Here is a 26,936-nt window from a genome sequence, read left to right as displayed (position 1 = left end):
AAACTCAGGCTCATGCTTGCAGACAAATTGTAGGTGTTTAGCAAAGTGGACTGTCAATCTAAAATTTTTATATTAACCAATATGCTCATAAAGGGTTTAGGCTGTCACAATGGGGGTTAGGAGGGGGCTCTTTACTAGTAATAAACCACATGTCTAATTATCTCCTGACTGGAAGTTTCCCACCATAGGAAGAAACCCATCTAGAATGGATTACAGAGTAGGACTTAACTTTGCTCTTTTCTTTGTGTACACATTTTTGATCTTTTAACCCCCAAAAAAAACTTGCATTTATGTAGTGCCTTTAACTAACGTGCTTCAATGGATTGATAGCAAGCAAAACTTGACACCTAAACCACATTGGAATAAACTGGAACAAGTGACTGAAGGCTTGGTCAAAGAGGTATGTTTTAAATAACATAACAAAGGAGTTCAATAAGGAACTGCCAGTCCAGGAGCCACCTTGAAACCCACTGCTGTTTTCACTCTGTTTCATTCGCTCCCTCTAGTTTTCATTCACTTTCTGTAATACTTTTCTGCTTGTGGCTTTCAGACTAGTAGTCAGCTCTGAGGTGAAGGTTTAGCATTCTATGATAAGATCCTGGTGGTTGTTGACCTCAGTTGCAGACTGTAATGCTATCTGCCTGTGGAATGACTTTGAGTGCAGGTCTTTCCACTCTACCTTGCATAACTTTTGTAATAAGGATTGTTGACTTGGCCACTTGTGCCTTAAGTGGTAACCCTGAAGTTAGTGTGCATAATTGGAGCTGTGCTGGCTGAACTCTACCAGCACAAGCATTGTAGTTTTAAAAAATGAGCTGCCTAGCTCATCAGTTGCACCTTATTGTTGATGGCAATTGTTGAAGAGGAATATCTGGCACAGGAATCAGCCTCTTTGCAGGGCTCGTCAATGTAGACATGTTGCTTAACATGCATGTAACTGTGCTCTGAGATTGGCAAAGACCAATTTCACTGAGATGTTTTTTTCTGCACTCTAGCATCCTAGAAGGAAACCATTTGGTTCATTATGCCTGTACCAGCTTTTGGCTAAAGTAAGAAAAAACTGATCTTGCTGTCCCCTCACTTCCAAAGTTTGGTTCTTTCCTTGAAAGTGCAGGGGTCTCGGCCACAACAGCAAGCGGTGACAAATCTGACACAAGAAAACATACTTGGCCTTGTAGCTGCGACAGACAAACTGGCAAGGACATCAATCTATGACACTATTTGTAGGTGTGACCACTGCACAATGCTTGTGGATACAAAGCCCTGACTTCACACTGAAATGCCACTCCATCTTGTGTGGCATTGCCACTGATGTTCCCTCTAATTTTCCTTCATTGTACGTGACCGTTTTGCACTGTGCAGCCCCTTTAAGATTGCCGTGTGGTTGTAGATTTTAATTTGGCCACTTTTTGTCCATGGCCTATTTTTCCCAGCCCGGTAAGTTCTGGACTGCTGCATGGATGCACGCCTGCATAACCTAGAGAGAATGTAGGCTGTCGCAATGCTAAATGAGAGAGATTTAGAGAATAGTTCAAAACTGAGCATCCATTAGGTGCTGTGGGCCTTCAGCAGCAGGATTGTATTCCACCACAATCTCTAACGTCGTGGCTCAGCATATCCTTCATTCTAACATTACCAATCGAGCTGGGGACCAACCATGATTCAGTAAGCAAAGAACATTAAGCCAGGAGCAACATCAGCTGTACCTAAAAATTGGTGCTAACCCTATGAAGCTACAGCACCTCAATCATGCTAAGCAGTGGAAGCAGCATGTGAAAAACAGAGCTAAGTAATCCCACAGCCAATGGCTCAGATCAAAGCCTTGCAGTTCTGCTACATTCACTCATGAGTTCTGGTGGACAATTAAACAGCTAACAGGAGGAGGCTTCATGAACATCCCCATTCTCATCACTGAGTCCAGCACATGAGAGCAAAAGACAAGGCAAAGGGGTTTTCCAACCATCTCGAGCCAAAATTATTGAATGAATGATGCACCTCTTCCTCTTCCAGAAGTCCCAATCGTCACAAGCTAATCTTCAACCAATCCAATTCACTCCACGTGATATCAAAAATAGCTGAGCTCACTGGATAACAGCAAAGGCTGTAAGCCCTGACAACACCTTAGCTGCAGTTCTAAAGACTTGCACACTTGAACTAGCAGCATCTAGTCAAGATGTTCCAGTATAGCTACAACACTGACATCCTACCTGACAAAGTAAAAAAATTGCTCAGGTGTGCCCTGTCCACAAAAAGCGGGACAAATTCAATCCAGTTAATTACCACCCTATCAGTCCAATTGATCATCAGCAAAGTGGTGGAAGGTGTTGTTGACAATATTATTAAACCATATTTGCTCACTGCTACCCAGTCTGGGTTCTGCCAGAACCACTCAGTTCCAGACCTCACTTTACAGATTTGGGCCAAAAGAGCAGAATTCCAGACGTAAGGCAAGAATGACTGCCTTGACATCAAGGCAGCATTTAACTGAGTGTGGCATCAGGGAGCCCCAGCAAAACTGAAGTCAAGGGGAATCAGGGAAACCTCTCTGCTGTTTGGGGTCGGTCATAGCACAGAGGAAAGTGGTTATAGTTGTTGGAGGCCAGTTGCCTTCCTTCGGCTTCTCTTCATAAATCTTACACACCCTTTCACTGCTTCTGCCATCTTTTGAGTATACTGACTGCAATATATTCTGACCAATTCCATTCTCAGAACTCTGACCTTGAGTATAGAGCAAGTTGTGTCTTGATTTGAGGCTGTCGTCATACCGTGGGCTAGAGGTAATAACAATGCCTGGACATCATTAATTAGCGCCAAATACCAATTTAATTTTAATGTCAAAGTTCACAGGACTGTCATGGTTTACACTTCTCATCAGCATAAATAAGAGCTGACCTGCTGTCAGCTATATGTGTGACCAACTAACTGAATGCAGGAGACTGGTGGCCAAGAGTAAGGATGCCTTACAGAATCTACCTCTCTTCTGGGCCCTGTTGATTAGTTATCCCATGTATATTTCATTGAGATGTACATATTATCTGGTGCAAATTGTTGTACTTTGGAACTACTCACATTAAAGTGGAGTGGGTGTTGAATGTGCAAAGGCTGTAATACTGATATACTTCTGAGTTGGTTGCGCAAGATTTATAAATCAGTGGGTGGATGGGCAGGGCTGGTGGATAAACATGTAAAGCATACTAGATTTTAGATATCTTTTGCATACTAAAAGAAAGTTTTGCAATATTTATAATGTGACTTGGTTTACTATGTTTGTTGTTATAATTAAAACTCCTTACATGGTAAAACATTAAGTACAATATGGTAGTACTGAGGACTTTGCTACACAAACTGTGTTGAATGTTGGTCATACATCTTGCTGTTTTCCTTGAGGGGTGGATTAAATTGCTGGTTGAGGGTTTGTTAAATTCCCATTCAGAGGATTTGTATGGCTTTGTAGATGTTAACATTTTCTTTTTCTTCCCTCTTCCTCTCTAAGTAAAGCATTGATTCAGTTTCATGGGTAACCACTAATGCCTCTTTTTTAAATGTCATTAGTAACTTGCAAACCCTGATTGTGAGTGCTGATAAGTTATTTCACTGTCAGGGCACATATGGGTACAATCTTGTGCCTATGTTCAACAGGCACACCCATAGCGATAGGGGATAAGCTCTCTAGCTAATTTTTTTTTTTTAAAAATGTCCCCCTCATCCCCAGAGGCACTGAGGCTTCCATGGCACCCTCAATGTTGGCTAAATTAATACAGGGATAAACCTTCAGCGTCTGTGAGGCTCAACTGAGTAAAATTATCTTAGTGGACAGATGCTTTGAGAATTTTCCTGTGGCTTCTTCTACTCAGCCACCATAACTTTGGAGCTTTGGAATCCTGTTGAGAAACATGAAGTTATGACCGTTGAGGTAGAAGCCCAGGGGAAATTTTCAGGTGCAGTTTGAGTAATGTCTTTGTGTACCCTGGGCTACTGAGTAATACACTTGACTAATTAATTTTGATGACTTGTCTAATACTGCACAATACTGTACTGACATTCCATATCAAAATTCCTTTATTAGCCTGGAATTGGTTTGTGTTATGCTGAATCCACACAGCAAAGAGGGCTGTGTTCATCAGTGCAACAAATGAATATGCATAGTTACTGCAGTCACACTTACAACTTGCCATTCTGTCAATATTAATTCCCTTGACATTGGAGAAAGTCGCTTTGAGTAAAACAATTTACTGTAGATGTGCTGGTGAGCTATAGCCAGAAAGGAGGTGTTGGGCTTGAAGCAACCATCCAGGGGTAAGAATGGGGCTCTGTCTTTGGAGCTGCTTGCTGAGTAGGGCTTTACTGGCCATCATATTCTGCAACTTGGATCAAATGCCGAGCACTCTTGCAATTCGTTGCAACTCTACAGTAAAGAGGTGTCTGATTCCTTGTTAGAATTTGCACTTTCTGTCATGTCGCAAAGCTCCATGTTGTGACGGTTGGAGGGAAAGCTAGATAAGTGTGAGGAAGAAAGGAATAAAAGATTATGTTGATAGGGTAGATGAAATAGGATGCTCATATGGGACATAAACACCAGCATAGATCCAGGCTGAATGGTCTGTTTCTGCACTGTTAATTCTATGGAAGGAAGAGGACATTTGTATGTGGGGACTAGTGCTTTCCAGTTAGGGAGAAATAGAACCCACCAGCAGGAATGCTGTATTGTTCCAATCAGTCTAAGATTACGCTGCACATTTGGTCCAAAGTAAATTGATTTTAGTAATGTAAATAGTAAGTGTAATTGAGCATAACTGTCACATAGTATCTGTAGTGCCTCTGGATTTAAGAAAAAAACATCGTTTAATCAATGGAAGTATTGTTTTAACCCATCAAAATTATCATGCTCATAGACCACAGAACTGTGCTTACCTCTGGTCTCTGAGACACAAGGCAGGTATTCAAGCTCAAAGAGCAAAAATTGCTGGAAAAATTCAGCAGGTCTGACAGCATCTGTGGAGAGAAAGACAGTTAAAGTTTCGAGAGTCATATGGACTTGGAACATTAACTCTGTCTCTCCACAGATGCTGTCAGACTTGCCAGTTTTTCCAGCAATTTTTGTTTTTGTTTCAGATTTCCAGCATCTGCAGTATTTTGCTTTTATCAAGCTCAAAGAGCCATGGGCTTGATTACTAGCTTGGAGAATTGTGTTATGAAGAAGGGCTGCCTTTTCAAAGAGTAAACTAACTTTAGATATTGCCTTTCAGAGCTTCAGTGTGTCCCAAAGCACTTTGCAGGCAATAAAGAACCTTTGAGGTGTAGTAACGGTTCTAGTGTAGGAAACATCGCAGCTGATTTGCACAAAGCAAGGACCCACAAACAGCAATGTGATAGATTATCAGAGAATTTGTTTTAGTGATGTTGGATAAGGGATAAATATTGTCCAGGATCCTGGGAGAACTCTCCAGCTCTTCTTCGAAACAATGCCATTGGATCTTGTACATCCACATATGGGGGCAGATAGGGCTTTGGTTGAAGTTTCTTCTGAAAGACAGCACCTCCAACAATGCAGCACCCCCTCAATACTGCAGACCATAAAACATAGGAGCAGAAGTAGGCCATTTGGCCCATCGAGTCTGCTCCGCCATTCAGTGAGATTATGGCTGATCTGATAATCCTCAATTTCACTTTCCTGTTTTTTCTTCATAACCCTTGATTCCCTTACCGATTAAACATCTGCCGTGAATATACTTAATGACCCAGCCCCTACAGCTTTCTGCAGTAAATAATTCCACGGATTCACTACCCTCAGAAGAAGTTCCTCCTCATCTGTCTTAAATGGGCGACCCTTTACTTTGAGATTATGCCCTCTGGTCCTAGACTCTCCCTCAAGGGGAAACAACCTATCAACATCTACTTGTCAAGCCCCTAAGAATCTTACGTTCAAATACGATCACCTCTCATTCTTCTAAACTCCAATGAGTGCAGGCCCGATCTACTCAACCTTTCCTCGTAAGAAAATCCCTCCATTCCTGGCATCCAGCTAGTGAACCTTCACTAGACTGCCTCTAATGCCAGTATATCTTTCTTTGAGTAAAGGGACCAAAACTGTTCCCAATATTCTAGGTGTGGTCTAACTAATACCTTGTATAGTTTTAGCAAGACTAATCTATTTTTAGACTCCATTCCTTTTGAAATAAAGGCCAAATAAGTAATATTCAGCTCCTCTGTTCTTCCTGCCAAGTGCATAACCTCACATTTTCCCACATTATGTTCCACTTGCCAAGTTTTTGCCCACTCACTCACCTATCTATATCCCTCTGTAGTCCTCACTATTTGCCTTCCCACCTATTTTTGTCATCCACAAACTTGGCAATATTACATTCACTTTCTCCATTCAAGTCATTAATATATATATTGTAAATAATTGTGGTACCAGCACTGATCCCTGTGGCGTTACACTAGTTTCAGGTTACCATCCTGAAAGTGCCTCCCTTTATCCAAACTCTCTCTCTCCTATTAGTCAGCCAATCCATTATCCATGCTAATATACTACCCCCAACACCATGGGCTCTTATCTTATTAAGTAGCTTTATGTGCAGTACCTTATTGAACGCCTTTTGGAAATCCAAATATATTACATCTACTGGCTCCCCTTTATCCATCCTGCTTGTTACCACCTCAAAGAATTCTAATAAATTAGGCATGATTTCCCCTTCATGAAGTCATGCTGACTCTGCTTGACTATATTGTATTTCTAAATGCTCTACTATTACATCTTTTTAGTTCATTGGTTGATAAGTACCTGCTAGTTTGAACTACCTCTTCTAAATTGATTTCAGATTAAGGGGGCCCAGGATCGGAGGCTTAACACTTCAGCTTCAACTCAGCAGAGAGCGAGTTCCAGTTGATTTTAAGTGTATTTTGAATGTCTATTCTAACTTGCTTTCAGATTAAAGGTAAATAGGAGAAATATTCTACAGATTGGTAAACTAAAGACCAGTATGAAGTTTTAAAATGAATTGTAAAAAGTAATTAAATAAAATAGAGATGCAAGGCCAGGCGATGTGTTGTAGCTGCATGATGTGGGAGCTGGTGGACCCCATTGTGGTTCCTAGTGACCACATCTGTAGCAAATGTTGGTTGCTCGAGGAACTCCATCTCAGACTTGATGAGCTGGAGTCTGCACTTCGGACACTGAGACACATCAGGGAGGGGCAGAGTTACCTGGACACTATATTTCAGGAGACAGTCACACCCCTTAGATTAACTACCTTAAATTCGGCCAGTAGTCAGGGACAGGAGGATATGACTGAGGCAGGTGGGGGATCCAGGAAGTAGCACTGCAGGACCCTCAGCCCTTGCCCTTATCCAACAGGTTTGAGATTCTTGCTCCCGTGTGGACGAGAGGGGGGACTGTAGGAAGGATGAGCAAATTGACCATAGGACCGTGGTACAGGGAGCCATTCAAGTGGGGGGAGAAAAGAGAAATGTAGTTCTAATCGGGGATAGTACAGTTAGGGGAATAGATACTGTTCTCCGTAGTCAGGATAGAGAGTCCCAAAGGCTGTGTTGCCTACCTGGTGCCAGGATTAAGGAAATCTCATCTGGGCTGCAGAGGAACTTGGAGTGGGAGGGGAAAGATCCAGTTGTCGTGGTCCACGTAAGTACCAACGATATAGGTAGAAGAAGGAAAGAGGTTCTGCTGAGGGAGTACGAGCAGCTAGGGGCTAAATTAAAAAGCAGAACCAAAAAGGTAATAATCTCTGGATTACTACCTGAGCCACGAGCTAATTGGCACAGGGTCAGTAAAATTAGAGGTAAACGAGTGGCTCAAAAATTGGTGTGGGAGAAATGGGTTCGAATTCATGGGACATTGGCACCAGTACTGGGGAAAGAGGGAGCTATTCCGTTTGGACGGGCTCCACTTGAATCATGCTGGGACCAGTGTCCTGGCAAATCACATAGCGAAGGTTGTAGATAGGGCTTTAAACTAAATAGTTGGGAGGGTTCAGTTGCATGAAAATATAAAAAATCAAAGTTTAAGGAGAGAGTAAGAGTGCCAGTTAGTGACAAGGCTGATTGCTATCAAAAAGTGAAAGGAAGGGACAGAGTGCATGAACGCCATATTGCACCAAAAAAATCACAAGAGTAGGCAAAATTGACAAGAGGGTAAACTTAAAGGCTTTGTATCTGAATGCACGTAGCATTCGGAATAAAACTTAATGAGTTAACAGCACAAATAGAAATAAATAGGTATGATTTGATGGTGATTACTGAGACGTGGTTACAGGGAGAACAGGTTTGGGAGTTGAATATCCAAGGATACCCTGTTTCGGAAGGATAGGCAGGAAAGAAAAGGTGGTGGTGTAGCTTTTAGTAAAGGAAGGGATTAGTGTTATAAGTGAGGAATGATATAGGCACTGGAGAGCGTACATAGTCAGTCTGGGTAGAAATAAAAAATAACAAGGGAAAGAAGTCCCTGGTGGGAAATAACAAGGGAAAGAAGTCCCTAGTGGGAGCAATCTATGGGACCCCAAACAGCAGTTTAGCAGTAGGGCATGGTATAAACCAGGAAATACTGGGAGCGTATGAGAGGCACAGCAATAATCATGGGTGATTTTAATATGCTTATAGACTAGACTAATCAAATTGGCAAGGGTAGCCTTGAGGGAGAATTCATAAAGTGTATTAGAGATTGTTTCTTGGAGAAATATGTTGTGGAACCAACCAGGGAGCAGGATATTCTGGATCTGGTTTTGTGTAATGAGATGGGATTAATTAATGATCTCATAGTAAAGGATCCTAATAGGGAAGAGTGATCATAGCATGATAGAATTTCAAGTTCAGTTTGAGAGCGAGAAACCTGAGTCCCACACTAGTGTTCCGGAGTTAAAGGTAACTATATAGGTATGAGGGCAGATTTGGCCCTTGTGGACTGGGCAGGAAGACTACAAAGTAGGACAGTTGATGAACAGTAGCAGATATTTAAGGAGATATTCAATTCCTCCCAAGTACGTTATGTCCCAATGAAGAAGAAAGATGGTAAGAGAGGGGAAAAAACATCCATGGCTAAGCAAGGAAGTTAAAGATAACTTACAGGCAAAAAATTGCATAGGTCAGTGGCAGGCTGGAAGATTGGGAAATTTTTAAAGATTAACAAAGGGTTATTAAAAAAATAATGAGCCAAGGTAAATTATGAAAGAAAACCAGCACAAAATGTAAAAACTGATAACAGCTTCTACAAGTATATAAAAGGAACGAGAGTAGCTAAAGTGAATGTTGGTCCCTTGGACGAGACTGGGGAGTTAATAGTGGGGACGCAGAAATGGCAGAGATGCTAAATCAATATTTTGCCTCAGTTTTCAGTGGATGACACTAATACCGCCCCAATAGGAACAGGTAGTGCAGACAGTATAGAGAAGGAAGAACTTAGAACAATCACCATCGCTAGAGAAAAAGTACTGAGCAAACTATTGGGATTAAAGGGTGACAAGTCCCCAGGACCTGCTGGCCTACATCCCAGGGTCTTAAAGGAAGTGGCAGCAGAGATAGTGGATACATTGGCTATAATATTCCAAAATTCCCTGGATTCCGGAAAGGTCCCAGTGGATTGGAAAAATGGTAATATAACGCCCTTATTCAAAAAGGGGAGGAGGCAGAAAGTTGGAAACTATAGATCAGTTAGTTTAATGTCTTTTTCGTTGGGAAATTGTTGGAATCCATTATTAAGGAAGTAATAATGGGGCATTTGGAAAGTCAAAATGCAATCCATCAGAGTCAGTATGATTTTCTGAAGAGTAAAACATGTTTGACTAATTTGCTAGAGTTCTTTGAAGATATGACGAGCAAAGTGGATAATGGGGATCCTGTAGATGTAGTATATCTGGACTTCCAGAAGGCCTTTGATAAGGTGCCGCACAAAAGATTAATACACAGGATAAGATCACATGGAGTTAGGGTAATATATTAGCTTGGATAGAGGATTAGCTAACCAACAGAAAGCAGAGAGTCAGGATAAATGGGTCTTTTTCTGGGTGGCAAGCGGTGGCACAAGGTTCAGTCCTTGGGACCCAACTATTTACAATCTATATTAATGACTTGAATTCAGGGATAGAATGTATTGTAGCTAAATTTGCATATAACACAATAGGTGGGAAAGTAAATTGCAATGAAGTAAGAAATTTACAAATGGATATGAGCAGGTTAGGTGAATGGGCTAAAATTTGGCAGATGGAGTTTAACATGGATAAGTGTGAGGTTATCCATTTTGGTCGGAAGAATAAAAAAGTGACTTTTATTTAAATGGAGAGAAACTTCAGAATGTTTCAGTGCAGAGGGATCTGGGTGTCCTCGTGCATGAATTGCTGAAAGCTTGTATGCAGGTACAGCAGGTAATAAGGAAGGCAAATGGAATTTTAGCATTTATTATAAAGGAATAGAATATAAAAATAGGGAAGTGTTGTTGCAACTGTACAAGGCATTGGTGAGACTGCACCTGGAGTACTGTGCAGTTTTGGTACCCTTACTTGAGGAAGGATGTAGTTGCACTGGAGGAGGTTCACTAGATTGATTCCAGAGATGCAGGGCTCGTCTCATGAGGAGAGATTGAGCAATTTAGGCCTATACTCGCTAGAGTTTAGAAGGATCAGAGGAGATCTAATTGAGGAAAAAAGATGCTAAAGGGGATAGACAAAGTAGACGTGGAGCAGATGTTTCCCCTTGTGGGGCATTCTAGAATGAGAGGCCATAGTATTAGGCTAAGGTGTGATAGGTTTAAATCAGAGATGAGGAGGAATTATTTTTCTCAAAGGGTTGTGAATCTGTGGAATTCATTACCTCAGAGTGCAATGGATGCCAGGATGCTGAATAAATTTGAGGAGAGAGATTTTTAATTAGTAACGGGTTGAAAGGTTATGGGGAGAGGGTGGGAAATTGGAGTTGAGGCTGAAATGAGATCAGCCATGATCATAAGGAATGGCGGGGCAGGCTCGAGGGGCTGAATTGCCTACTTCTGCTCCTAGTTCTTATGTTTATAATAGATTCTAACATTTTCGCAGTGACATATGTTAAGCTAATTGTCCTATAGTTACTTGTTTTTTGTCTCTCTTTTTGAAGAAGGGTGTTACATTGGCAGTTTTCCAATCCTCTGGGACTTTTTGAGAATGTAAGGATTCTTGGGAGATTACTACCAGTGCATCCACTGTCTCAGTAGCTACTTCCTTTAACATCCTAGGCTGCAACCTATCAGGTCCAGATGACTTATCGGCCTTTAGCCCCTTTAGTTTCCCTGGTACCTTTTCTCCTGTGATAGTTGTATTTATTTCCACCCCCCACCACCCTCTTTTGTCCCTTGATTATTTAGTATTTTTGGCCTGCTATTCGTGTCTTCTACTGTGAAGACTGATGCCGAGTATTTACTCAATTCCTCTGCCATTTTCTGGTTCCCCATTATTATCTTGCCAGCCTCATTCTCTAAGGGGCCTATGTTCACTTTGACCTCTCTCTTCCTTTTTAGTTATTTAAAGAAGCTTTTACTCTCCGTTTTTATATCACTTGCTAGCTTACCCTCAAAAGTTTATTTTCTCCCTCTTTGGTCCTTTTTTTTGTTGGTTTTTAAAACTTTCCCAATCCTCTGTCTTACCACTAATCTTTGCCACATAGTATCAAATTGAAAGAAAAAAAACATACAATCCTTAACTTGGGATAAACCAACCATGGTTAACCCTTCTTCGAATCCTCCTTCCTCACTGGGATACATCTTTGTTGTGAGTCATGAACTATTTTCTTAAACATCTGTAGTTGTTCATCAACCATCTTTTCTGCTAAACTTCTTTCCCAACCCACTTCAGCTAACTCTGCCCTCGTTCCTTTGTAATTACCCTTAGTTAAGTTTCTCACATTCAAACTGCTAAATTCTACCATGTTATGGTCACTGTTTCCTAGGGGATCTTTTACTCTGAGCACTAGATTATATGCTCAAGGCTCTAGAGTGGGACTCAAAGCCACAGTCTCTAGTTTAGGGGAGAATCTTTCAACCTTGGAAGCAAGGGACTGAGAGGTGATTTTACACTTGTATAAGATAGGTAATGGAAAAGTATTAGGATGCCTGTTGCGTGTCTGGATAAGGGAAATGTACGACCTGCTTGGCATTCAGTACAAGTGTATTTTCCTTTTTCTATTTCCACCGCCCTACCACTGCCACCCCCTGTGGCAAGCTCCCTTGCACTAATGCGTGGTTCAGTGGGCAGTGGCATCAACCCCTGCCCCAAATAGTTGCTACTCTGAATAGGAATCTTGATCAAGAATGTCAGCAGATCTTTCATGAGGGGTTGGGAGGGAGAAAGAAAAGCATTACAGTGGAACCCAGTCTTGTGTTCTTCAAGCACATGCACACACTACTCCAAGGATCACTTCATAGCAAGGAAGAGTGGAAGCAGTAAACATTTTTTTCCCCCAGCCTCAGCTGAGTGATATCATCATTTGCAGAGTCCCATTACATTCAAAGCTGAGATTAGGTAACTGCGCGGTCTGGGTTAAATCCTATTCTTCCAATTCTGTCTAAGTGGCCTGCATAACTATTATGACGATGCTTCAGAACTAATTTACTGATTTGAAGCTATTTGGGATTTTTTTTCAGGAAAAGTGTTATACAATGTAAGTGTCTTTGTCTCTTTTAATAGAGGATTCCTCACCCTATAGTCTGTAGGCCAACTATTTCCTCAGTTGCAGCCCTGTAATTGGATGCAATGCAGACTTATACTGCATTTTGCTAATCATTACCAGCGTTAGGGTTATTTGCTGTTTCTCCTTTGAATTTATAGCACCAGTGAAAGTCCAGTATCCAGTTTTAAAGTCTTGTTTAGTAGAGGATTTTCACGAATACTATAAGGGACAATGCAGCCAATGTGAAGACAAAGTAGAAAGAAAATGCAGGGACACAGAAACGAGAAAAGGGAGCATGTGGACCAGAGAGAAGATGGTGTGGGAAGGCATAAAAGAGGATAAGAGACAAGTACATTGATGTTTATACAACACTTAACAATTTTAAATTTTCACACTGGTTTGAATGGCAGCTGTGTTTTTGTTACCCATGCTTTTGTGAAGTTAGGGGAGGCAAACGTCACACACAAACCCACCCATTGATTGCCACCCACCAGTGGTACAGCAAACTGCCCAAAGTTGTCAATCCTTTAATGGGGCTTTGCACCAGCTATTTTTATCTGTAATTAATTCATATATTCTTTTTGGTGTAAGACCATCTCTCCCAAATGATTTCTGATGGGTGATTATCTTCAAGTTAATGGGTGATCCTTTACTGGGTTTGTTTTATTGACCCCTTGGGTACATGGCTGAATTTGAGACCATAAACCTTGGCAGCAATCAGTCAAACACTGGCAACTTCAGCTTATCTTCCAGTATATAGTCTTCCTCTTCCTCCAATACATTAGAATTTGTAGTATTTTATGTACCCACATGCCACAGCTGGGTGTCTTGGATAGTTATTTATGTCAGTAAGTACTTTCTATTTATAAAGTTATCAGTTAAAATACTTCACAAATATATATTAAGAATCTGAGAAAATTAGCTGGAACCACAAACCTGATTCCGGTACAAATGAGTTCCATGTTTTCTAGCACATTCCTGCACTTGTGTCTTCTGGCCTTGATTGACACATCTGCCTTCTTCCCCATTGACATGCAGTCAGAGCAAAAACAGCAATGCTATGTTTGCAGCCAGCTAATATGGTTTTCGGTGAAATAGTACTCCTGTCCGAAAAATGTTAAAGCTGAGAGCCCAGTGAGGGAAGCCAATCTCCTGTTTGAATTGTCTATACTTGATGGCACTTTCAGCCTTTAAGTTGCCAGATAACCAAATTCTGATTAAGTCCGTGGTAGCTTAGTACTGCTGAAGGCACCCCATGGTCTAAGGAAGTATTGCTTACTATCATGTTCACTCTTTTATGGTGACTGAACAAGCCAAATTCTGCTGTTAATTGCGTGGGATTCTTGGATTTTTGTTTAGTATCTGTGATTCAATGGTAGGAGTTTTCCATGAAAAATTAAGTGGTTAGGGGATCTATTCTTTTGATTGTTCATCTTGACATATTGCATTTGTGTCCTCGTTTTGCAGTGAGCCCCTGTCGTGTTGATCTACCTCAAAGACCTGCCATTTAAATGAGTAGGTTTGAAAGTTTCATACGGTCGGCCTCACCTGTGTCAATATCAAGCTTCCTCATTTTAGATATAGCACTTTTTAAATACAAAGACACAATTTTTTTGACAAATTTACCCCCACCACCCAAGCCAGAAAAAACCCTTTCCCTTACCCCATTTCATATATCCTTTTGCTCCTTTCAGTCATCTCTTTTGACCAACCTTCGGTCACCCTTAAGTGCTCCCTTCTTGACCCTTCATGTTTACTCCATGCCTGTTAAGAAGTGCCTTGGAGCTATTTTGACAATAAATGCACAATATAGCTCTAAATGGCATAGGTTTCTCTAGATTCCTTTGCCTTCCTAAGATATCTTACTAAGAGCAGGACTTTAACCATGAAAGAATTCACCCTTCCCCTCATTTAAAAACAAATCACAAAGATTGTACAGCGCCAAGTTTGTTTAGGATCTTGTAATAACGTGTCCAAATTCCTTTGCCATGTGGAAAGTGCTAGAGTGTAATTGTGTAACTGGTTCACTTTCTTTTTCATTGCTTTCTGTAGTAAAGAGAAATCTAAAGGAAAATCAAGGCATTACTTCTCCAGATTATTTCATGAACAAGAGGAATATAAAATCCCACAATCAGTTGATTTTCTAATCTTGTGTAAAAAGAGCTTGGGTGATTAAAGACCACATGAAGTGCTGTGTCATAGTAACTGGTGTGTGTTGAAATTGCTGATGCAGTTCAAATTGGGAAATGATGAATAACTTGCATGTGACATTTTGAACTACACTTAGCCCAGGATTATTTTGAAGTGTAATCATTAAAGCCTGCCAAATGTGGAACTATTCAGGCTAGCAAGCGGTTGATAGCTTTAATTAGAGTACAGATCTTGGCCTTGTATATTGGATGTAAAGGATTTATATGGTACCTTCATGGCCTCAGGATGTCCAAAAGCATTTTACAGCCAGCGGAGTACATTTTTGAAGTGTAGCCATTGTTATAATGTAGAAAAGGCTGCAGCCAATTTACACAACATGCTCGCACAAAACAGCAATGAAATAATTGACTAGAATTTTTTTATGTTGATCTGCTGTTGTGGGACTTGCATAACAGCCATGGTGTTTTGGCCAGTCTGCAGACCTGCCAACATGAGCTACTATGCTTTTGTTTCCTAGAACAAGTATGTCCTGATAAAGAAATATCTTTCTGGGCATTGGTGTTTTTAAAAGAGCATCATCTTGGCAGGTTAATTTAATATGGCCATTGACTTCAATTTTTATCAAGTTCTAGAATTGAGTGTATAATTGTTTGATTATATCTATTTTTAACACAATCCAGCAATCTTGATCATAGTTGACCAGCTGCAGGTCTCTTAAATAAGACAGCTGATCATCTTATTTGCTCTTAGGAGGTCAAGATATTCACAAAGTGAAATATTTGTTGCCCATCCATCATTTCCCTGAAGGCATTAAGAATCAGCCATGTACTGTGGGACCGGAGTCACTAGTAGACTAGGCCAGTTAGAAGGTAGCGGGTTTCCTTCCTTGAAGGACGTTAGTGAACTGGGTGGGTGTTTGCAACAACACAGCAGCTTTCCTGGTTGTTTTTCTGGCAGCAGCCCATAAATTACCAGACTTATAGATTCATTGATATAGCACAGAAATAGGCCATTTGGCCCATTATGTCTGTGCTAGTTCTTTGAAAGAGGCCATATAATTAGTTCCACTCGTTGCCCTTCCCTGATAGCCCTACAGATATTTCCCTTGCAAGTATATGTCAACATCCCTTTTGTGAGTTACTATATTCTACAGCCCATTTAGACAGTATATGCCAACTCATCATAACTCTAATATATTTTAAAAAAAATTCTCACCACTCTTTCCTTTACCAATTATCTTAAATCTGTTTCCTCTGGTTATTGACCATTCTGTCACTGCAAACAGAATTAATTTTGCACCATGCCATTTGTGTGACACTGTACCAGCAATCCAGAGACTCATAACCACTAGACTACCATCCCTAGCATTGGGCACTCATTGCAAGGTATTCGAAAGACCTTTGACATCTGTGAAACTTGACCAAAGCATGAATCATTTCCTCAGAATGGAAGTGGGAAAGATGTGGCAGCAAAGATATAAAAATGACACCAGGCACAGTGAATCCTTTATCTACTAAATCATTGAAGTATGTGCTCCTAGTCATATAGAAGCATAGAGGTTTAGATCTGAGGAACAATGCCATTGAATCATTTGGGAATATATTTTTGATGTATGTAGACTCCATTAATGAATCTTATGAGCAAATTTGTTTTTTTTTATGATCTGTAGCTGAAACATTGTCACTGGGATTTCAGTGAATGTGCAGCCTTTCCTGCATCCACTGGAACAATTAAAAGCAAAAGGACCATTATAATTATGGATTTTACGAGATCATAGGAAATAGGTGCAGGAGTAGGCCAATCAGCCCTTCGCATCTGCTCTGCCATTCAGTAACTGTGGCCTTAACTCCACTTTCCTGCCTGCCCCCACCATAACCCTGGATTCCTTTTGTAAATCAGAAATCTGTGTAAATCAGTCTTGAATATATTTAATGATCCAGTCTCCACAGCTCTCTGGGGTAGAGAAATCCAAAAAATTAACAACCTTCTGAGAGAAGAAATTCCTCTTCATCTCCACCTTAAATGAGAGACTCCTTCTTCTGTGCCCCTTTAGTTCTAGATTCTCCCATGAGGAGAAACATAATTGTGTATCTGGTTCACTTCTCTTTACGACAGAAAGCAATGAAAAAGAAAATCTAAAAAGGAAAATCAAGGCATTACTTCTCCAGATTATTTCATGAACAAGAGGAATATAAAATCCCACAATCAGTTGTTTTTCTAATTTTGTGTGAAAAGAGCTTGGGTGATTAAAGACCACATGAAGTGCTGTGTCATAGTAACTGGTGTGTGTTGAAATTGCTGATGCAGTTCAAATTGGGAAATGATGAATAATTTGCATGTGACATTTTGAACTACATTTAGCCCAGGGTCATTTTGAAGTGTAATCATTAAAGCCTGCCAAATGGAACTATTCAGGCTAGCAAGCGGTTGATAGCTTTAATCAGAGTATAGATTTTGACTTTGTATATTAGATGTATAGGTTTTATATAGCACCTTTATGGCCTCAGAATGTCCAAAAGCATTTTACAGCCAGCGGAGTACATTTTTGAAGTGTAGCCATTGTTATAATGTAGAAAAGGCTGCAGCCAATTTACACAACATGCTCGCACAAAACAGCAATGAAATAATTGACTAGAATTTATCTGCTGTTGTGGACTTGCATAACAGCCATGGTATTTTGGCCAGTCTGCAGGCCTGCCAACATGAGCCACTATGCTTTTGTTTACTAGAACAAGTATGTCTTGATAAAGAAATATCTTTCTGGGCATTGGTGTTTTTAAAAGAGCATCATCTTGGTAGGTTAATTTAATATGGCCATTGACTTCAATTTTTATTAGGTTCTAGAATTGTGTATAATTGTTTGATTATATTTTTTTAACACAATCCAGCAATCTTGATCATAGTTGATCAGTTGCAGGTCTCTTAAATAGGATAGCTGATCATATTTGCTCTTAGGAGGTCGAGATATTCACAAAGTGAAATATTTGTTGCCCATCCATCATTTCCCTGAAGGCATTAAGAATCAACCATGTACTGTGGGACTGGAGTCACTAGTAGACTAGGCCAAGTAGAAGGTAGCAGGTTTCCTTCCTTGAAGGACGATGGTGAACTGGGTGGGTGTTTGCAACAACACAGCAGCTTTCCTGGTTGTTTTTCTGGCACTAGCCCATAAATTATCAGACTTAGATTCATTGATATAGCACAGAAAAAGGCCATTTGGCCCATTATGTCTGTGCTAGTTCTTTGAAAGAGGCCATATAATTAGTTCCACTCGTTGCCCTTCCCTGATAGCCCTACAGATATTTCCCTTGCAAGTATATGTCAACATCCCTTTTGTGAGTTACTATATTCTACAGCCCATTTAGACAGTATATTCCAGCTCATCATAACTCTAATATATATATTTTTTAATTCTCACCACTCTTTCCTTTACCAATTATCTTAAATCTGTTTCCTCTGGTTATTGACCATTCTGTCACTGCAAACAGAATTAATTTTGCACCATGCCATTTGTGTGACACTGTACCAGCAATCCAGAGACTCATAACCACTAGACTACCATCCCTAGCATTGGGCACTCATTGCAAGGTATTCGAAAGACCTTTGACATCTGTGAAACTTGACCAAAGCATGAATCATTTCCTCAGAATGGAAGTGGGAAAGATGTGGCAGCAAAGATATAAAAATGACACCAGGCACAGTGAATCCTTTATCTACTAAATCATTGAAGTATGTGCTCCTAGTCATATAGAAGCATAGAGGTTTAGATCTGAGGAACAATGCCATTGAATCATTTGGGAATATATTTTTGATGTATGTAGACTCCATTAATGAATCTTATGAGCAAATTTGTTTTTTTTTTATGATCTGTAGCTGAAACATTGTCACTGGGATTTCAGTGAATGTGCAGCCTTTCCTGCATCCACTGGAACAATTAAAAGCAAAAGGACCATTATAATTGTGGATTTTACGAGATCATAGGAAATAGGTGCAGGAGTAGGCCAATCAGCCCTTCGCATCTGCTCTGCCATTCAGTAACTGTGGCCTTAACTCCACTTTCCTGCCTGCCCCACCATAACCCTGGATTCCTTTTGTAAATCAGAAATCTGTGTAAATCAGTCTTGAATATATTTAATGATCCAGTCTCCACAGCTCTCTGGGGTAGAGAAATCCAAAAAATTAACAACCTTCTGAGAGAAGAAATTCCTCTTCATCTCCACCTTAAATGAGAGACTCCTTCTTCTGTGCCCCTTTAGTTCTAGATTCTCCCATGAGGAGAAACATAATTGTGTAGGCCATTCAGCTCTACGCATCTGCTCTGCCATTCAATAACTGTGGCCTTAACCCCACTTTCCCGCCTGCCCCCTCCCACCACCACCACCAATAACCCTGGATTCCTTTGTAAATCAGAAATCTGTGTAAATCAGTCTTGAATATATTTAATGATCCAGTCTCCACAGCTCTCTGGGGTAGAGAAATCCAAAAGATTAACAACCTTCTGAGAGAAGAAATTCCTCTTCATTTCCACCTTAAATGAGAGGCTCCTTCTTCTGTGTCCCTTAGTTCTAGATTCTCCCATGAGGGGAAATATCTCCTTAGAATGTTGTGTTTCATTAAGATTACCCCTCATTCTTCTAAACTTCAATTAGTATAGGCACAAACTGCTCAACCTTTCCTCATAACACACCCCTTGATCCCAGGAATCAACTACCTGAACCGTTTCTCTAATGCCTTTTCAAGCAAGTATATTCCTCAAATATGGAGACCAAACCTATAGGTAGTACTCTAGGTGCGATCTCACCAACATCCTGTACAATTGTAATACGCCTTCCGACTTTTATAATCCATTCCCCTTGCATTTTGTCTTTCCAAATGTGAATGGAATTGAGATTATGATCAACCGTGATCCAATTGAATGGCAGAACAGGCTCGGAGCTGAATTACCACCTTCTGTTTCTATTTTCTCCAATCTTACACAGCTGTTCAGCTCTCTGATTTGATGCTTAATTTGGCGACTGTAAACTATAACTGCAATGTAGTTCTTGTGGAGCAGATAATCTTAATAATTAATTACAGTTGAAGCTTTTACCTCCTCTCTGAAGTTATTTGAGCTTCCTGTAGCTCAACTTAAAAAGACAACTATGCAATATTCCCAGACAGTAACTCATACATCTAAATAGAATTGTTGAATTAATCTCCACCTGCAGGTTATTGTTCAGTCTTCCTGGGCGTGAATCTGAGATTTGGATACTTTGGACAGCTGGATTCAATTTCTGTTAGTGCTGCAAACTACCTATCTGGCAATGTATTCTTGAAGAAAAGCAGAAAAGAAAAAACAAGTGAAGGGTAAATTCTGCCTATTGTTACTCAATACAGAGCCACATCAGTTGCAGAGTATATCACCCTGACTCTCTCCTGCCTTGAACAGTGGTAGCTTGTTATTGTGGGGTGGAAGTAGGAGGAATTGCTGTAAAGAACAAAGCAGGCAAACCACACTGGAACAAAACATTTTTTGGTTTGAAAACCCTTTGGGTGATCGGTTTAAGAGGTAGCCTAAACATAACATGCCTGTACTGTTCGTGCTTAGACCTTCTGATTTTACATACCAGCTCAAGATAACCACTAAACTGAGGTATGCTGATTACTGTATGTACAGTAACCACTACATCCCACAGAATGAATCTCATGAATGATTTACTACAGATCACACTCCAGCTGGAGGCCCCATCTGCTTCTCCAGGTGGACACAAAAGATCCCACAAGATTATTCAGGGAAGCTCTAACTCCATGTCTTGGCCAACGTTTATCTCTCAACTATTGTCACTCAAACAGATGATCTGGACATATCATTTTGCTGTTTATGAAAAATTGCTGTGCACAAACTGACCTCCACGTTTCCTGTATTTCAGTTAATGGGGTACTCTCTTTGAATGTAAAGCATTTTAGGCTGTATTGAGGTTATGAAAGGCATGATATGAATGCAAGATTCTCTCCTGCTTGCCACACCTCAGCTTGTGTGTGTGTGTGTATCCCACTGCATCATTCACAGCAACATGCTGCAACTCTCAAAAGTGCACGGCTAATTCCAAATCTGTGTCCTCACAGCATTTATCAAGATTTGGCAGCACTTTGGGAGTTCAAGTGATATTGTTTTGTCTTTTCACCATTAAATTCAGTGTCTAAATTTTGTCCATGCATTGAGGGCATAAAACCCTGCACAAAAGGTGTAACTTTTACTTGAGGATTTAAAATAATTGGGAATATTGGATCTCAGAAACAATAATTCATAGTTAAGCTTTTTTGTACTTTTTAAGTAAAAGGCCATTTTCCTATTTGAACTCCCAAGCTGTTTGTGAATTAATCTGCTTTGAATTGTGGCATGGGTTCATTGCCCAAACCCCCACCCTTATAAAACAGCAGCATTCTAAGACCTATTGACTTCTGGATGTAAGTTTGGTACCAATGTAATGCTGGTATCTTCACCTCTACCATTCTAAAAAATCAAATATAGTGAAAAAGACAATACCCTTCTACTCCTTTCTTCCTCATGTACTTAACCAGCAGCCCCTTGAATACATCAGTCTTGTTCACCTCAGCCACTAATCAGATAGGAAGTTTCACAATCAAACCATTGTTTGGGTAAAGGTTCTCTTGGGGGAGAATTTTCTCCATGTCGGGTGGGGGGGGGCTTGGTGGGAGCAGGCACGTAGCCGATTGCTACCCATGATTGGCTGCGTACCACCATTTTACCTGGGCGGGCCAATTAAGGCCTGCCCAGCGTGACGCACGCCCAGAAGCACTGTGCGCTCCCTGTGCGGGTGGGGTAGTAGGCTGAGTCAGATCTTGCACTCTTTCGTGAAAGCGCAGAAATCTGCAAGATGCAGAGCTGCCTCAGGGAGATCAGTTTGATATTTAAAAATTTTAATGAAACAAAATTTTAAGACATGTCCGCTCTTGTGACAGTGTCACATGAGGAACATGTCAATGAATTTTATTAAAAGCTTTTATTAAACTTTAAAAACCCTCATTAAACCTCGTCCTGCCCGTGGATGAGGCTTCGTGATAAATGCGATGGCTGCCAACCTTAAGGTTTGACAGGCAGCTCAGTTAATTAACTTAATTGGTGTTTAAATGGCCTTTACAAGTCTTTGACAGTTTGGGCGTGCAGCCTACTCCAGTGTGTGCCCACCGAACTCGAGATCTGAATGACGCGTGGTGACATTGGGACGCATGTCATTTTACGTGTCGGCGAGCGGGTTGTGAATTCCATATTTTATTAATATATCTTTTATTAATAATCCCTAGTTTTGGTCTCCCTGACAAATTGAAATATTGCATTCCATCCTTCCCTCACCCCCTATATCTCTCAGTTTAGCTCATTGAGTGAGACACCCAGGCTTTGTGTAACCCCCCTTCTAATGTTATATTGCACAAATCTTTTGGCAATGAAGACAGTTTTGGAAAAGGAAGTTTTTTGGGAAAGTTAAAAGCAGAAATTGGCTTTTCCCAAAAGTGAACATTTGTTTGTTTCTTTTAGCAGCTTCATCAGTAAGGAACATGGATTCTTCTGAAGTGGAGTTTGGGGCATCAACAGCAGCCAGTGCTGCCGAGTCTTCTGTGGTGGTGGAAGAATCATTGTTTAGTATGCTGGACGTCTTTCTATTCTCCCTTCTTGCTGGGTTTGCAATCTATTGGTTTGTCTTCAGAAAAAAAAAAGTGGAAATCCCAGACTACAGAACAATCCAGCCACAGTAAGTGTTTAAACAAAAATGCCTAGAAAGTATTCCATGGAAGCTAGTTGATGTCTTGTGGAAAACTCCATAATTGTGTCTTTGTAGTTTAGATTCTTCCTGTCCCTGGCAACTATCTGAAAATGAACCCGATATTTATTTTTTGCAATCTAGTGCAATATTTGATCTAACATCTACTCCATCACTAAGACTGTCTATTTTGAACTCGTTAGCATATCTTTACTTCACACCTCCCTTTGTTATTTCTAGACTTGACTCTTTTTCAAATTGCCTGTGGCCAACCTCTCATCTTCCACCCTTCATAAATTTAGCATCATCCAAAACACTGCTGCCCTTATCTTAACTGGCACCAAATCTCATTCACCCATCACCCTGTCCTTGCTGACTTACATTGGCTCCCATTTGAGTAGCACTTTGATTTCAAAATTTTCATCCTTGTTTTCAAATCCTTCCATGGCTTCTTCCCTCCAACTCTGTAATCCTTTCCAGCCCTACAACCCTCTAAGATATCTTTGCTTCTCCAATTCTGGCCTCTTGCACATCCCCCAATTTTAATCACTCCTCCATTGATGGCTGTGTCTGCAACTGTTGAGGCACTAAGCTCTGAAATTCCCTCTATATACTCTCCTTTAAGATACTCCCTTAAAGCCTACCCCTTTGACCAAGCTTTTAGTCATCTGTCCTAATATCTCCTTTTTGGCTTGGTGTCAAATTTTCTTACACAACAATCCTGTGAAGTGCCTTGGGACATTTTACTAATTAAAGAAATACAATACATCGAAATAAAAGTTTTTGTTGTACTTGCTTTCTTCTATACCTTTAACACACTTTTTAAAGAAATAACTACAAACCACAGTAATCTACTGTCCTCTCATCCTTTCTGTTAGTCTTGCTTGTATGTCTCCTGGTGTGTCTTTTATTCCTTTACTGCTGAACTCCATTGCTATCTTTCAGCTTTATATTGTATGCAGTAGGATAGCAGCCCAACAAGTTAATACAGATCTTGGAGGCTGGGACCCTCTCAACTGTTGTAACACATAGGTAAGAGAGAACTTGAAGCTGGGAGACAGGGGTCCGGGAGGGACTGGGCAGAAATTGTGAGGAGGGAGTAGAAGTTTTGGGAGTATAGCAAGTTATCAACGGCCTGGCTGCATTCAGGATGTATGGGAATGGGGATCTAGTAATATTTAAATGAAAGTTAGGACCTGGCAGCACTGGGATAATAAAATGACCCAGTCCTGGGAAGGCAACTTGAAATCTTCCCCTTAAGCTACTGACAGACAAGAGGAAACCACCCAGAACCATTGGTATCTAAAACATGTCTCAAAAAAGGCAACGTCAATTACAGTAAAATCCTGCCATTCATGGGGGTTGCATTCCCGCAAAATCTCATGATGGGTGAAATAGCAAACGGCAAAGGTACTTTATAATGGGAGTGAATTAGATAGGTTCCCACCATCCCAAAATGTGACTTTTTTTTAAGGAAAAGAGGCAATAAAAACTTTTTGAGTAAATTCAAGACAATCTTACTGCAGAAATTGTTTGACAATGGAAGAAATCAAGAAAACTGTTAAACTTGTCAGTTACTGTATAGTACAAATTACAGTACAGGTCGTGTTCTTGAGAGTGGAGATAGAGGAAGTGGGTGACGTCGTGGACTGCGGGATGTTGATGTGGATGCAAAGAACGACATTGATTATTTCACCTTTACAAAATTGAAGAAAAAGTTCTTAGTAAGAGTCAGTAGCAATGTCATCACTCTACAAAAGGCAGTGCTTCTTCCTGTGCTTGAATCATGATCTGTCGCCTGTTTTTTTTCAAATCTTCAACTGATCTTATCTAGATCTGCCACCATATTGGTTGTGAATTGAGCCGCCTTGGGCTCCTCTTCCTGCTCCTGTATATTTTCATTTAATTTTATCAGTTTAACCAAATCTTCCATAGAGAGTTCCTCTTGATGAGATTGAAGCAACTCATCCACTTGATCTATTTAAAATGATCGAACCGTCCTTTGCTGGCTGATAATCCTTTGGAAGTCGAAGGAGAGGCACCTTCTGCACCACCTTCATTGTCACTGTCACTGGCGACATCAGCTTTCCCTTTTTATTCATGCCTGTTAATTCAAGTGCCCTGTTTCAAATGATTGGACCATTAACTGGGGTCCTTTTTTGATGCTGGTGCTTTATCCACATGTTGGGTAACTTCTCCATTTCCTCTAAGTGTGGATCTCTCCTGCTCCCAAAAGTTAACCTGGCAGTGTGACACTAACACTGGCCCTTATTTTTTCTTCAGACTGCCTAATGTACCTGATTTTGGATTCATTGACAGAGCATTCCCTCGCCAAAAGGTAGTACTTGCGCCACTTTTCAGTCAATCTAAGATTGTGACCTGTTTCAAGTGTCATCGCTTTCCTGGAAAGTTTTCTGCTTGGCTCTGACTTGCTTATGTTTAGTAATGTGCTGTCCTGTACCTGTACTGCAAAATGCTGATTGGCAGTTACTGTATCCAGTAAATCACAGCAAACTACGTGCAGTTAAAGATGGTACATGCGCAGTACGCACTTTCTACATAGGAAAGACAACACAGAAGCATCGTTTTTAATGACCTCTAAATTCAGTCTTTTATTTTAGGACCATCATATGTTCAGGTGAGAAGTTCTAAATGTTAAATCCTGGGTGGGCAATGATTTGAGGCCGCAAACAACAAACGGGTGTGCAAACACTTTCATGCAGTTAAATAAATTGGCAATAAAGGGGGTCGTGAGTGGCGGAAGTTGACTGCAACTTAAAAAAAAAATGAACCGGCTCACTTAGAACATATGAGCGTAAGTAGAGTAGGCCGTACAACCCCTGCTCCACCATTCAGTAAGATCATGATTGAATTTCTAAATCAGCTCTACTTTTCCATGACATCTCAATTTCACTCCTGCCCAAAAATCTATTGATCTCAGATTTGAATGTACTCAAAAACGTAGCAACCATGGCCCTCTGAAGGAGAGAGTTCCAAAGATTTCCAACCCTCTGAATAAATTTCTACTCACCTCGATCCAAAATGGCTGACCCCCTTATCCTGAGACTATGACCCATAGTTTGAGACTCTTGGGCCAGTGTAAAGATCCTCCCAGCATCTACCCTGTTAACCCCACTCAATCTTGCATGTCTCAGTGAGATCACTTCTCATTCTTCTAAGCTCCTTAGTGTTTAGGCCCATTCCACTCAATTTCTCCTCATAGGACAGCCTTCTCATCCTAGGAATCAATCTAGAGAACCTTTGTTTCATCCCCTCTGAGGAGCAGGAGTAGGCCATTCTGTCCTTCAAGCCTGCTCTGCCATTCAATAAGATCATGGCTGATTTGATTATAATCGCAACTCCACATTCCTGCCTACCCCGATAACCTTTCTTGCTAAGCCTTGCTTAAAAAGAATCTTTCCACTTCTGCTTTAAAAATATTCAAAAGCTCTGCTTCCACCACCTTTTGAGGAAGAGTCCCAAAGACTCTCAACCCTCAGAAAATTTCTCCTCCTCTTGGTCTTAAATGGGCGGCGCCTTATTTTTGAACAGTGACCCTAATTCTAGATTCTTACACAAGAGGAAACAACTTTTCGCATCCACCCTATCAAGACCCCTCAGGATCTTGTTTGTTTCAATCAAGTTGCCTCTTACTCTTCTAAAATCCAGTGGATACAAGCCTAACTCGTCATCTTTCCTCACAAAACAACCCGCCCATTACAGGTATTAGTCTAGTAAATCTTCCCAGAACTTCCAACACACTTATATCCTGCCTTAAATAAGAAAACCAGTATTGTACATTACTCCAGATGTGGTCTCACCAATGCCCTGTATAACTGAAGCATAATCTCTGTACTTTTGTATTCAATTCCCCTCGCAATAAATGGTAACATTCTAATTACTTGCTGTACCTGCATACTAACCTTTTGCAAATCATGCACGAGGACACCCAGATCCCTCTGCATCTAAGAGCTCTGCAATCTCTCACCATTTAGATAATATGCTTCTCTTTTATTCTTCCTGCCAAAATGGTCAATTTCACATTTTTCCACGTTATACTCCATTTGCCAGATCTTTGCCCATTCAATTAACCTATCTATATCCTTTTGTATCTTCCTTCTATCCTCTTAACTTACTTTCCTACCTATCTTTGTGTCATCAGCAAACTTAGCAACCCTACCTTTGGTCCCTTCATCCAAATCATTTGTATAAATTGTAAAACGTTGAGGTCCCTGCACTGATCCCCTTGGCACACACCTCTCATTACATCTTGCCAACTAGTAAAGGACTCATTTATGCCTACTATTTCCTGTTAGCTAGCCAATCTTCTATCCGTGCCAATATGTTAATCCTTACACCAAGGGCTTTATTTTCCACAAT

At 40.6% G+C, this 26,936-nt stretch overlaps 1 protein-coding gene across 5 annotated transcripts in view; it reads left to right on the top strand.

Moving 5' to 3' along the window:
- Positions 1 to 26,936, top strand: part of LOC121283253 (NADPH--cytochrome P450 reductase-like) — a 95,713-nt gene that overhangs the window by 11,197 nt on the left and 57,580 nt on the right. For 2 of the 5 annotated variants that reach the window (XM_041197633.1, XM_041197637.1), the window contains one exon: positions 22,334 to 22,547. In XM_041197633.1, the coding sequence (XP_041053567.1) occupies positions 22,354 to 22,547 (194 nt within the window). In that variant the 5' untranslated portion in view covers positions 22,334 to 22,353. Of the gene's footprint in view, positions 1 to 20,003; positions 20,143 to 22,333; positions 22,548 to 26,936 lie in introns of all 5 variants that reach the window. The other 3 variants (XM_041197636.1, XM_041197635.1, XM_041197634.1) reach the window with 3 other exon arrangements.

The sequence above is a fragment of the Carcharodon carcharias genome, chromosome 10 (genome assembly GCF_017639515.1).
Source record: "Carcharodon carcharias isolate sCarCar2 chromosome 10, sCarCar2.pri, whole genome shotgun sequence".
NCBI classification, from domain to species: Eukaryota; Metazoa; Chordata; class Chondrichthyes; order Lamniformes; family Lamnidae; genus Carcharodon; species Carcharodon carcharias.
The sequence above is the reverse complement of the archived record's forward strand: the minus strand, read 5'-3'. Positions and strand labels throughout refer to the sequence as shown.